General features: G+C 36.1%; 1 protein-coding gene across 2 annotated transcripts in view; it reads right to left on the bottom strand.

Annotated features, from left to right (window-relative positions):
• LOC113230222 (oxysterol-binding protein-related protein 1) overlaps nucleotides 1-14,344 on the bottom strand; it is a 76,648-nt gene that overhangs the window by 11,782 nt on the left and 50,522 nt on the right. For both annotated transcript variants that reach the window (XM_026464046.1, XM_026464045.1), the window contains exons 3-5: nucleotides 1,649-1,869; nucleotides 1,283-1,398; nucleotides 987-1,129 (exon numbers count right to left, since the gene is read on the bottom strand). In XM_026464046.1, the coding sequence (XP_026319831.1) occupies nucleotides 987-1,129; nucleotides 1,283-1,398; nucleotides 1,649-1,869 (480 nt within the window). The remainder of the gene's footprint in view (nucleotides 1-986; nucleotides 1,130-1,282; nucleotides 1,399-1,648; nucleotides 1,870-14,344) is intronic.

The following is a 14,344-nucleotide window of genomic DNA, read 5'->3' as shown; positions in this document are numbered from 1 at the left end:
ATATCTCATCGTATCCTGTACTGTTTGTATTTTTTAAATTGCGTATTATATTAAATACGTCTTGAGGGACTGTAGGTTTCATAAAAAATGAGTTACAAGTAGAATAATTACGTGTATTTTTACTTTTTACACTGCAATTTGGTTGAACTTCTTCTATAAAGTAATTATAAAATTTTTGAGCTATTATTTTACAATTTGTTACTAATTTGTCATTAATTTTTAGAGCTGATACAGTGTTATGCGGCATTTTTGGCTTACTATTATTTATTATTTTCTACGTAGCTTTGCATCTGTTTGTAGCTTTGGAAATATAATTATTTTGAGACTTTTTTGTTAGTTGGATTATCCTTTTTAGTTTTGTAGAAAAGATTTTATAAGCAGTTTTGTTCTCATTGCTCTTTGTTTTTCTGTTTTTCCATAACATCTCCCTTTTCTTTTTACAGCATAATCTTATTCCACGTGACAGCCATCTTGGTTTTTGTTTAGCACAATTTCTGACTCTTATTACAGGAAAACTTAATTGGTAAAAAAGTTTGAAAATGTCTTAGAAATCATTAAACGTGTGATTACAATTACAAGCTGTGAATCGTTAAAGCTTAGTTTGCTCAGATATTCTCTAAATTTTAACATATTTTCTAGCGAATAATCTCGTTTAAACGTGTACCAATACTTTCGTTTAATGAAATTTCCAACAAATCTAGCAAATTGTGATGTGTGATCGGACAATGCAAGCTCAACTACTTTCACCTCACACCCATTAAAATTATGTATAACATTGTCAATACACGTACCACTACTAATGCGGGTAGGTTCATTTAATGCTAATTTCAAATGAAAACCCTTTATCGTGTTTTTACATTCTATTTATAATTTGGAGTTCTTTAGGGTGTTTATATTAAAATCGCCACATATAATGATCATTTTCCTCGTTTGGTAGCATACTTCGGTCATGAACTACTAATATTAGGGAGGGATATAGTTTCTACCTAGGCAATTCAACGGTGACATTTCCTTTAGGTTGGATCTCAACGCTCTTTCCGCAGAACTTGAGTTTGGGTTGTACAGAGCCGTGGAATACGAAATGTGGGCTATCGGCGTGGAAAGCTGACACTGGTGGATGGTGGGACACCTGTGATGAAGAATATACAGAAATTTAATTTAAATAAACTTCTCTTACAAATTAATTTACAAACAGAAGAAGAATTTCAATGAGTTCTTAACACGAAGAAGTGTGAAAAATCTAAGACAAATATGGATTATATGATTAATATTAGGTACTTACTTGCTCACAAACGGCTCTGAATTCAGGTCTCTCCAATTCATAGGTCTCACCGAGTAGAGGATTGAAGGGTTTGCCAAGACGTTCCCAGTTGGAGGCCAAAGCGCTGACTGCGAATGCTGCATGAAAAAATAAGTGCAAAGTTATATTTTGCTTGATTAAGAAATAAACTTAAGACTACACAGCAGCTTCTTCGTGTGTGTTAAGTAGTAAACTCAATGTGATCACTAGTTCTAATGAATTTTCCATTTTCATCATAATCATGGAATGAACAGACCAAAGGATAAAGAAAAAAGACGATAATTATGGCAAATTTTCCGTTTTCTGTAGACAGTCAATTACTTGAGACATTTGTGGTAGTACACAGACCTGCGATATACTCCATCCTGGTAACCGGATCAGTCTGTTCCGATGCCATGCGCAGCAGATGGGCATATTCAAGGTACTCCAACATCCGCTGAAGGAAGGAAAGTGGTTCGTTGAACACCACAGGCATCGTGATCTTGGACAGCTCCTTGCCGACGCAGTTCTTTAGCACCGACCACAGGGAGAAGTCGCCGCGGCTGAATTGGGCAACGGGGAGCGAGGTCCTGGAACAAGCAGATTAGATAATTGAATAAACGGGCATCTATGTGGATCTGTAAAATAATGTTTTCGACCCAGAAATGTAGCCCAATAGCATCCGGACGTCCCTTTACAACTTTCGGGTGTGTTACATGTATGTTGTGCATATGTTGTTAAACGTGCGATCTGGGGCGTGAAAACCATTCATTGTAAGTTAAGCTAGGTCATGTAGGGTAAAACTTCAATAATCGATGAGAGGTATCTGAGTCAATAATTGATTTACGATTGAGACCTCTTCATTATCGATGATACGTGAGGCGCGACTCTGCAAACTGTCCAAGGCATCGAGAAGGGACTAGGCGGTGTTATACCAGAGGTGCGAACAATACTCGACGCAAGACTTAATTTGTACAACAGACACAACTGGTCAGGCGTGAAGAAACGACGCACCTTGTTCAGGACACCGAGTTTTTGTGGTGCTGTTTTGATCACCGTTTCGATGTAGCTCCTTGGGTTCAGATCGCAGCAAATCTCCATACCAAGCAAGGTGATGCTGCTTTGTTGCGTTAGATTTGTGCTCATTAGAGAAAGAGCGTGAAGGAATGGTGTCAATTTTGCCGTAAACATGTAAACCTGTATTTTCTAAGCATTGAACCCAACAAAAACAATTTTCAGCGCAAAAGCGTTTTTTTGCACGCTAGCGTGGAAAAGGTTTTTGAAATTCGAACTTGACGATGGAATGTGATGCACATAACTTTATATTTCGATGAAAAAAAAAATAATGGCAAGTTCACGTTGAATTAAGGGATTTGTCGTACATTACTTATTTATGTCACGTAAATCCGTTGGTATATTTTATTCTTATTATTGTCGACATTAAATTGACAATGATAACTAATTGTGTTTATTAAATTATTTTAATTCGTCGCAAAACTAAAATAGTTTCAATAATCACTTAATAACACAAAATAAAAGTACAAACAAAAATGAAAATTGATGATGTGTAAATTCAGAACGCATCCGAACATAAACTTTTTCTTTTCATTAAAAAAGGTTTTATAGTTCAACTGTTTTTCTTTCATCTACCATTTCACTTGTTATAGTGAGGTGAAAAGTTGTGTGTTTCGGTCAGCGAAGTTGTTTTGCGTCTCGTGCCTTGAAACCCTCGCTACGCTCAAGGATCTACATATATTTGAACCACTTCGCTTGCTCAGGTGTCAATAGAAGCACTCGCGGCAAACAACAACTTTGTAGCCTTGCATAACAAATAACTATTACTTTGTAAGGGTAAATCTTAGAATAATAACGCATAGAAACCTAGTCCGCACACGCTAAGTGAGGCAAATTGAAGAGCGCCAAAAGGGCCTACACGAGCGGGCGGGCCTTCAAGCTCAATGTCAACTTGCACCGCGAACAGATCAAGAATTTTAGCTAAAAATGACGAAATGTGCGGTAAATGAGTGTAAAAATACGTCAGACAAACATAAAATAGATACTAACATCACATTCCACAAGGAAGTAACGCGTTTCAACTTGTATTTTTATATAAATATTCACTAAAACCGAAAATTAATCTACTACTAAAACTAGCCTACATGAATTTGATTTTTGTCTCACTTGTGACAGTTCGTTTGATATGAAACTATCATTCTATGCGTTATTATTCTAAGGGGTAAATAATCTTATAAGGGTAAAAAATCTTTGACAGTTAATGGGTAAGGATGTTATCTATATTTAAATCTATAGCAATCCATAAAAATTCATAAAGTATAAAAAGCCGGTTTAGGCTACTAACGGTTTTGTCTACCGCCTCTCAAGCGAATGCGTGCGATCGAATCCGTGTTTGCACCTCTCAATGTTTCGGAAATTATCTTATATTGTTAAATATGAAATATACATGAGCTTTTCGGTGAAGAAAAACATTCTGTGTGCAGACATCTGCAAATCAATTCAATAATGTAAGTAATGTAAGTTCATAATATTATATTATATCGCTCTATTATAATAACTCCCAATTAATTACAATTAAATATACATTTTTACCCCCGTAGTTACTTTTTTACTTAACAAATATTTCCTACAATTATGATGTTCTCGTTGTAATCCAATGTTTCATTGCGTCTTTACTTGTATTTTTTTTATTTACTGTTGTTGTTATTAACTTGATGTAGTTTCAAGTTGTCAATTGCATTGTGCATCATGTAAAAATTGCAAGTGGTATTTACCTGTAATTGTTTGATGCATTTAGTTTGTAATATATTTTTTTTGCTAGCATAAGTTCCTATAATTGTAACAATGTACTCAAGCGTTGGTAAATCTTAAATAAATAGAAAAAAAATTTAAAAAAAATCGGCTTTGCGAGAGGACTCTGTGCCCAGTGGTATTATATATAGGTTAACTATTATATAGCTAGTGCGTTATTCAATAATACTTGAGTTCTAGTGGAATATGGCCGAAAGTGCTGAAATTACTTGGTTGTAAAAAACATGCGCTACGTACGTAAGGTGGAAAAACTCGTTTGCCTGAACTCGCTTGACCGAGCGCTACTGTAACGTTATTTCAATTTATCGAATGGTTGAAATTCATATCACACAGTGTTCATTGGTTTGGATAAATATATTAGGTCAACGGACATTAATGTGGAAATAGTAGTATACTTAATTATTTTCAATCTGAACCAAATATATCACAGCCTGAGACGAAAATTGGATATAGCACCGATATCGATTCATAAAATGTTTTGTTTTTATTTATTTTATTTTATTTAAACACTTTATTGTACCACAAAGTAACTTACAAATTTTCAGAAACAATTTAAATATTTGTGTACAAAGGCGAGCTTATCCCATAAAGAGATTTCTTCCAACTAACCTTTGAAAATCTGAGAGGAAAGTTGGTTTTTGGGGTGGCACTAAAAATAGATAAGTAAAGAAATTAAATATACTATACTCAATAAATACACAGATAAATTTAATAAATCAAATGTACATACGAATATATATATATTAAGTAATGTTGATACATTAATACATACAAAGTCTATAATAAATTGAATGTACAAAATAAAACTATAAATAAATATATCAAATGTAAATAAATATTTCGAAAGCTCTAACATGTGGAGTCTGAACAATCCCAAAACTTCAAAAACATATATGTATCGTTATTTTTATTTCCACAATAGATTTAAATGAAATATATTTTAATTAAAAAGAGAGTACCTCAGTAGTGGTCTTATTTAAATTTGAAGAAAATATTCCACCTCTAAAGGGTGGTAAACTAGGGGATGAATGACTTTCGAGTTCGGATTTTTAGTACCCTATCCTGAGGTTATTGTTATTTTTTTTTTAACAAAATTCGTTTTTTGGTTTTTCCAATTTTTTTTTTGTATTTTTTCTTATCAAAATTCGGGGGGTATAATATTAGTAAATAAATATGCCTGTTTACAAGAATAACAGAAAATGATCAAAAAATAAAGTTAGTATAGTGTTCATTGGAGGTATCGAGATGAAAATATGTTGCGCATTGTTAGTGCCTATTCTTACGTAACAACACAATTTGTAGCGAATCGCTACAAATCTCTTTGTATATACAAAGCTTTAGCTTAAGCTTTTAAGCTTAGTTTTATATTTAAATTCTAAATTTAAATGTGTTTGTTTTTGGCGCCTTTTTCTTTACTTTAGTGACTTGTTTTGCTGTTTTGCTTTGACAGCGACATACGTGTTTTGTAATGAAATTATTAAACTGTAAGTACATTTGCTTGGCCTTGCTCACTCGTTGTTAGCACCCAACCTTTAACCCATTGATACAGTCTGCTACACAATTAAAAAAAACATTGGCAAATTTCTGCAACGGTCAAAACTTCATTGAAAAATAAAGATAAGCAAAAACTGCACATATCGTAGAAATATTTCGTTGATGGGTACATAAACTGTTTATATATTTTGTGTACTCCATAAGAATGTACATATATCAGCTTTCTGAAATTTTTTTTTTTATAACATCAAGTGACAGAACGAGCAAGTCGTGCGCCTGATGGCAAGCTACACGCCTGTCCATAACAGTTAGGGCGCGTGTACACGCTAAGAAATTCGACGTGTCTGTTACACAAAAGATGAGAATGGTCGTGTACACGACTAGAACTTTGTGGGATCTAGCCACGAAAACATGTCGTGTCTATTGCAGACGAAAAAATGATGAGTACCTATGTACAGGATAAGAATGATTTCGGACCGATGTGTGTAGAGTAAAATGTGTCGGTGCATTACAAGTCTTCCAAGTAGCTGTTGTTTTACTATATACCGACATATAGTAACCTACTCTTGTATAGACTTTTAGGCGACTTTTCTTAGCGTGGACACGCGCCCTAACAGTGCCACTCGGAGCTTTAAATTGCAAAGATCTGAGGGGCACTACCACTGCGCCCATCACCCTGAGAAATAAGTTGACAAGTCCCATGTGCCTGTAATTTCACCAGCACCCTTAACCCTTCAAAACCGGAACACAGTAATGCTGACATTACTGCTTGACGGCAGAAATAGGTAAGGTGGCAGTACTACCCTGGATGAACTCTTTCACAAAGAGCTCTACTGCTACTAAGTACTCTACTGGTACAATACTTATATAATTACTATTACTATTATTCGTACTGAAGAAATCACAAAATTAATGTTATTTTTAACATTTTTTCATTTACTGTATTTCACTGCTCTGCCATAAAATGTTAGCAGATAGAACTTGAAATCATGTTTATTCGTTAATTCGAGGTACTTCCGCTGACACGCGTACACGACGCGCAGCCGCCGCGCGATGACCGCCCAGTTACTGCGCTCTCACGTACATTACTGGCGAGTCTGAATTCTGTTTACTAGGGAACAACACTTAAATTCGGCCGCTGCGCGGCCGCCGACTACATCAAAGCTAGTCTCGCCCGCGCGCCCGGGACGCACATTTAAGTTAAAACGTAAAAACTAACCAAATAGAGCGCATTTTGCCATGACAGTTAGATGTACGCGGTCGCTGTGCGGCGACCGGGCGGGCGGCGCGATGAAATTCGTGTCGAGTTCCCCATAGTGCGTTGCCCTAAATAAAAATCCTATAATACCACTCTCAAATAAAGCGTAAAAGAACTGCATAAAATAGCTTTCAAGCGCTAGTCAGGAAGTCTCACAGGTTGTATACATTTTATACTGCAGACACGAGCCTGTAAGTACATAATAACCTTTTATTACATAAGGGTAGACGTTGACGATTTATTTTCAGTTTCAAGTCCCCCAAATGTCATACATTTTATGTCGTAAACCAAGGACTTTAGGAAATATTTCCTATCGCGTATCGTAAAAACAGAAACACCGTTCATGCGAAACGAACGGAAGGTTCCTAGAGCATAATAAATATTTTTTCTATAGGTCGCAGTAACCTAGGTACATGTATATGAATATCAACATGTTTCAACAAGTCTGTTTTTTGTGATACCAAGTGACTGGAAGAACAAGTCGTCGCCTGGTGGTAAACGACCATAACAATTGCAGTGTAGCTCAAAGTCCCGTTAAATTCGTAAATGGCAAATTTTGAATATCAATCGGAATCTTATTATAGAAGCCATTGTCACTTAAATGACTGTGACTTTGTGAAGACGATTGTCAAGAACCGCCAGTTTATTTGTGACGGACTTCAAAAATGAGGACGTTCTCAATTCGACTCATTGACTTACAATTATATGGACGTCGGGTCCGCGCTAAAAAGTGTCCGAACTTATAGGGCGTTAAAATCGTATACAGAGCGTCATTCACGCTTCAGTCTTCGTTTGTTTCTTCTGACAGCGAAGTAAGTAAATTTATTTATAAATAATAAAGGCTACTCCATTATACCTGTGTTCAAGTACTTTTCACTAGAAGCTACATATGGTGCATTTTGGTAAGTTTCCAGTAGAAGCTGAATATGGTGTTTTTTTGCGCCTTTCAATTGTTGCAAGCAAAATTAGACAGTACTGCGATGACATTACAATTTAAATTCAACGTTTTAGCTTTTTCATATTCCTTTACATGTCACTACGCTTAAATAGGTTGACTTGCGACATTTTTTTCGTGGTTTTTGTATTAGACCCGTCGTCCATTTATTTGTAAGTCAATGATTCGACTGTACTTTTTGTGTGTATGTTACGAGATTTGTAAACCGATTTTGATGGTTTTTTTGTTATTGGAAAAAGGGTACCTCAGTATTAGTCCCATTTAAATTTGAATAAAATATTACTCCTCCAAGGGCAAACAGTGGATAAATCCGGCTTCGTGCACTTTCCCGTAACCGGTTTCAATAAAACTTGGCAAATTCCACGAACTTTTGCGATCGGTTTTTTTTTACAAAAGTTATAATTACGTGCGTTCAAAATGTATATGACAGTTAAAATCATTACACTTCATACTTAAGTAAAACACAATGAAAATTATATATTATCGGATAATAATGGATACCGGATAACGGTATCCACCTAATAAATATCCAGCAGTCTAATAGCCTCGAAAAGTTCTGAATGAAGACCGAAAGTTTTCCAGTCGTCTCGAACAGGAGTCTGGAGGGAGGTTGTTGAAGGTCACAACTGCGATCAATACTGGCTAGGGTTGACTCCTCCTGGTTACATAAACTTTCTCTGCTGCGTAGGGAAACTCAGTCATAGGCTTTTTAAAACTGCAAATTTGACGTTACGTGTACAATTTTTAACAAAAAAAATTGTTAGATATTTGAGATTTGTGAGCCCCTGACACAAGTTGTCAAATCAGGAAATAATTGCCATCTTTTTCCAAACAATTCTTTCATCAATTCGCACCGGGAGCGTTTCCATTATGTCGTAACGTTTTATTTATCGTTGACGTGACGACAATTTATCGTTTCACAACACCGCCTTGTCATTTGCACGACAGAATCGTTTGATGCATAGCAGTCGGCTCTACGATCTGTCGGATGAGACAACGATAAATAAAACGTGATGACATAGTAGCTGCGAATAACTGTCATCACATTTTGTGACCGTCATTGATGGATTGGATGGCTGGTCGCCTGTGGCGTCTGGTACTGAGTGTATATTCAAGAATTGCTACCTTTTCTAAATAATTGCTACCTATGATATATTCTGAAAAATCAAAAAAAAATTTTGACCAGCCATTCTGATGCTGGTCAAAATAATAAATAACGTGCAATGGAATTTGCAAAGAATGTTAGGCTAACACAAAAATTATAATTAATTGGCCTTCGAATAAAATAGTCCTGTGTAAATGCACTGTAACAAACCACGATAAAGATTTTGTTCATACTTTTGCTAAAAAATTAAAACTATATATAATTTTTTTACAACATAATAACAACTAAATTCTTTGTTGATATTGCGTTACGATGGTTACCTACCCTCTCGGTTTTATACATTAGCAATCTCACCAGACTAGCTCACCTCGAAGTAATTGTTGAACGCCTGCCCTTTATATTATGGCAATAAAGCACTAAAAACTTTTCCTTTTTTAGTTTAGTCAGGCACTTTTCGCTAAATTTTCAATCGGTTATTTTTTTTTTAACACCCTTGCTCGTAAAGCTGATGTAATTCCACCGGTTTTAAATATGTAAAGCGGGTCGTAAAAAACGCGTGTGTTACCAAAGCAAATAGTTAAGTTATAGTCCATACAAATTCCATAACAGTATTATTTGCCATTTCAAATATGGAACTGATCGCCGCCGCACGACTCCAGCTAGTGAGCAGCGCGCTGTTGCTATTCAAATTTCGAACAAATCGCCGCGCGGCGCCAGTCAGTAGGCAGCGCAAGCGCGCTGTTAAAATGGCGGGAAAGCAACAGTGTGCATTCACAGATTGAGTTTATTTTTTTAAAAAACCAGTTTATTTGGTAATTTAAAAACTTGGCTGCATGCTCTAGCGTCTTTGCCAACATTTTCACGCAGCCACGGTAGAAAATAATCCTCGCGCCATTTTTCTCAAATTTTCTTTTCTTTGTACTTGTATTGTGAATATCTAAAAATGACAACTTTCAATAATGAAGATGAGCAATATATTACTTCAACTCCACCGGATATACTAACAGAAGCGCGAACCGCATGCGACAGCTTGCTGCCGTCAATATCCAAGGATAGATACATAACCACGTATGAAAATTTCTTGAAGTGGAAAAACATGAAAAATGCCAAGTCATTTTCCGAAAATGTAGTTTTGGCGTATTTTAATGAACTAGCTAGTAAATATATGCCTAGCTCGTTGTGGACAACATATTCTTTGCTGAAAAGTACCCTCAAGATGAAAAATGGTGTCGATATTAATTTATATACAAATCTAATTGCATTTTTAAAGAGACGCTCTGATGGTTTTATAAAGAAAAAATCTAAGGTACTGTCAGTAAATGACGTCGAAAAGTTTCTAAAAGATGCTCCAGATAGCCAGTACCTGGCAACAAAGGTCAGTTTGCCTCCTTATTTTATGTATTGGTATACCTACTGTACAATTGTACATACTCTTTTACATATTTTTTTAACGACTGTCTGTAAGCTAAGTACCTATACCTCATCTAACACATTTTTATTTCTTTTCAGGTTGCGTTAATATTTGGTATTCATGGTGCATGTAGACGGCAAGAGCTTCACAATATTACCACAAAAGACATTGAAAATCAAGGCAAAATGTTAAAATCCCAAAGACTAAAAACAAAATACCCCGATCTTTTATTATCGACGGCCCATTTTATGACGTGGTCAAAAAATATGAAACTCTGCGTACGACTAAGACAAAAAGTAATCATTTCTTTCAGAATTACCAAAAAGGTAAATGTACTGCGCAACCTATTGGCATAAATAAATTCGGTACCATGCCAAAGGAAGTCGCCAAGTTTTTAGGATTGCCGGATGCTGATTGTTATACAGGGCACAGTTTCAGAAGAACGTCAGCTACGTTACTTGCTGATTCGGGAGCTGATATATTGACTTTAAAGCGGCATGGCGGCTGGCGTTCTAACGCAGTAGCAGAATCTTATGTAGAAGATTCCATCCAAAACAAAGCAAATATAAGTGCCAAAATAACTCAGGCAATAAATTTGGAGCCACAAACGAAGAAGTTTTGCCCTGAGCCGCGCCCCTCTACTTCTACTGATGATACTTTTTTATTTACAACTAATGACGAATTACAATGCTCTTCTGCCGCCTTTCAAGAAGTTTCGTCGTCTCCAACATTTACCCTAACACAAAACAATGACATTATGAATAGTAATAATAATAATAACATAATTAAAAAACCAACTACAACTACGTATCATTTTAATAATTGTAATTTCACTAACTGTTTCAATAATTAAAAATGAACAAAATATAAAATGTTTTTTTTCTGTTTCCTCGCAAATGTGTTAAAAAACGTCGTACGATATACGTGCGTATTGGTTATAACATGCTCGGCCCAACCACCTCGGTTATAACCATCTTTACGCACTAATATCGTAATGTACTATTAAATTAATGTAGATATTAAGCGTATACCTTTAATTCGTGAAGGTAGCAAATAGGTAGCAATTATTGGTATTGTTTTAATAATTATAACAAACTAGTGGCGAAATTTCACAAAAAAAATTTGAACATCATGGTGGTGCAACATCTCTGGTCATCGGCTGGTAGCTGTAAAGGCCGAGTGAAGAAATAGATTTTTCACAGATGGCGCTACGGCTAACAAGTCGTTAAAAAACGAAAAGAAAGATCTGCAACAAGCAAATACAAAAATTGATAAGGTCCACTGGTTTGTTCCGTGGCTTAGTTGGCACAGCGATTGACACGGTTTGCTAGAAGAGGTTGGTTCGAATCCAGCCGGATCGAATGTATTTTTTCTAATTATTATAATAAACTAGTGGAGTAGTTTCACAAAAAAATAATTGAATATCATGTTGGTGAAACATCCTGAGATTCAATCAACTTAATTACAACTTTCTCACGCTTAACACTCTAGAACAAACGATTCTTCTGTAGTTCTCTTCTGCAGGCCGTGTGGGCGACGCGCGGGTCACGCATTTCTTTTGACAGCACGCCACGCTTGATCTTAAGTAACTTTTGCAGCAGGCCATGTGAGTGGCGCGCGGGATACCCATTTTTTTACACAGTAAGACAGACGATGCCACCACTAGGGACGAGATCGCTAGTTGATTACGATCTCGAACAGTTGTTAGCAGAAGATCCAAACAATTGGCTGTGTTCGTCGACGCGCAACTTATATAATATGTTTTGATTTACATTCTCGCCATATTTACAGAGGTCATTCTATTTCCGAAACTGAGCCCAAATCAGTAAAAAATAAATCGAAAAAAAATCGTAAAATAGGCAACGTAAATTCCTATTTTTTATTTAATTGAGGTAAACAAATTTGATCCAAAGGTCATTGACTTGCATGGCACTTGCAAACTTTTTGAACAATGACCTTAAATTCGCAGAAAGAAATACATTTTAGATCTATTTGGTGGTGGGGTTGCGGGTAGCGTCGGCGGGGAGTGTGGTATCGAGCGCTCGATTGGTAGATCAGTCGACCTTGCTTCCCGTACTGCGTCTATGTCATCTCGTACTTTGACATCCCGCATACATTCTATTCTAGTCTGTCACGAAATGCCACGTGGTTTGGTATGTAAACAAGCGTTAGTAGTGCAAAAAAAAAAACAGCTACCAGGTTCATCAGAACCTGCATGGTAATTCATAAATACAAGTGCGAATCTACTCTTATGGCATGATGTGAAACGTTTAGTTTACGCGGAGGATACGAGTGTCGAAGTTTCTGCTTTCAAAGTTGTGGAGTCTAATGTTGAAACAAAACTCACGTGCGTCACTCACCTATGCATAGCTGGTAGTGGCTCCGGTACGGAGCCAGCCACCTGCTGTGGGAGCTAGGTACTTCTAGAAATACTTTCATGTAACCTAAATTTGGTAAGTACCAAATTTAAATTACAAAAAACTTTTCAGTCAACTTTTCAAATTAATGTAAATAAATAGTTAAATAAATAGTAAATTATTAAATTACTGATACATAATCATAATTTAAAAAATGGGTAATAATTATGCGATCGAGAAAGATTACGTATCGCTCGGTGAATCGGGTGGCAGGTTCACTGTCCTTGCGTGGTGCATACGACTTGAGACAATTTTGCAAAACTTTACTAGATACAATTAGCCAGAATATTGAACAGAATAATTTTTTAAATATTTTTAGATGATTTAGCGTTATTTCTATTATCAATTTCTTAATATGGCGAGAATGCAAAATCAACACACTGTCACACTGTATTGTCGACTTGCTGAAGCAACCTTTGACTGATCAAGACAATAAAAATCGAAAATAAATTTGAATTCCTAATTCTGGTACGTCGGCGGCCACATGGCTTGCTGGTTAAAATTTGAAGATACGTAGTAGTGGCCTACTGCACTGCAGTTTTTGTGGGCGACTGGCGGCTCACATGGCTTACTTACTTATTACCCGACATATTTCTGTTTTATTTGCAGTACATTGTTCCCAGGGGTGTGTTAAAAATTAGTATACCACGTGTTTCCTATTGTGTATTCCATGGAGCCTGGTCATTGAAGATTATTCGGAAAGAAGAGAAATAGATATCTTAATCACTTGCACAATTTGATATATAACATGCGGTAGGCATCAACTGCGACCGCATTGCTTTATATATACGAGTATATTATTATATCGTCGTCAGTCATGACTCTGGTTAACATTCGAAGATACGTAGTGGCCTGCTGGAGTTGAATTTTTGTGGGCGGCCGGCGGCCCACGTGACGTTGAGAGTGTTAAATAGAAGAGTTATCACGTGTCACATTAGACACAATTTGTTTCACATAGTTCGTATTATTTTTATGACTTTCATGTGATAAAATTGCTTTTTATATGTGATCACATAATGTGGCTTTTTTATACCAAAAAAGGGTACAAATTTTAGGACACATCTTTGACGAAGCTTAAACTCAGTGGCAGCCCTATTAAACGCTGTATCAGATGCGCCTAAATCTACCCTGTCGAGTTGTAGGTTGCAGGGTAAATGGTTGCTTTTATTTTCATTCTAGTCGAAATGCCCTATTCAATTTGCGTTACATTGAAAATTCAAATGAATCATAGCCAATTTCATAAACAAAAGAATATTCTGAAAGTCTAAGCTCTCATTTTCGGTAATGTAATTAAAAGGGTTCATCTGTTCTCGTATTTCGAATTATACAATTATTCTATTCAGCAGTGAATGAGAAACAATTTTGCGGACAAAGTTTCCTGTATTAATGGTGATGATGTCAAATTAATGAACAGCCATTGATAAAATTTTAATAAATCCCTCTGAAGTGCAGAATCGACATTAAGAACTTATGTTAGGGCGCGTTCCCACTATGTCGTAAAGTTTTATTTATCGTTAGACGATTGTCGCGTCTTTCTGTTCTCATATCACGACTATCTGTCGTGACTGTATCGTGGACGTTTATTTTATCGTTGAACGA

This window comes from Hyposmocoma kahamanoa, unplaced genomic scaffold (genome assembly GCF_003589595.1).
Source record: "Hyposmocoma kahamanoa isolate Upper Pololo Valley unplaced genomic scaffold, ASM358959v1 63, whole genome shotgun sequence".
Taxonomy (NCBI): domain Eukaryota; kingdom Metazoa; phylum Arthropoda; class Insecta; order Lepidoptera; family Cosmopterigidae; genus Hyposmocoma; species Hyposmocoma kahamanoa.
The sequence above is the reverse complement of the archived record's forward strand: the minus strand, read 5'-3'. Positions and strand labels throughout refer to the sequence as shown.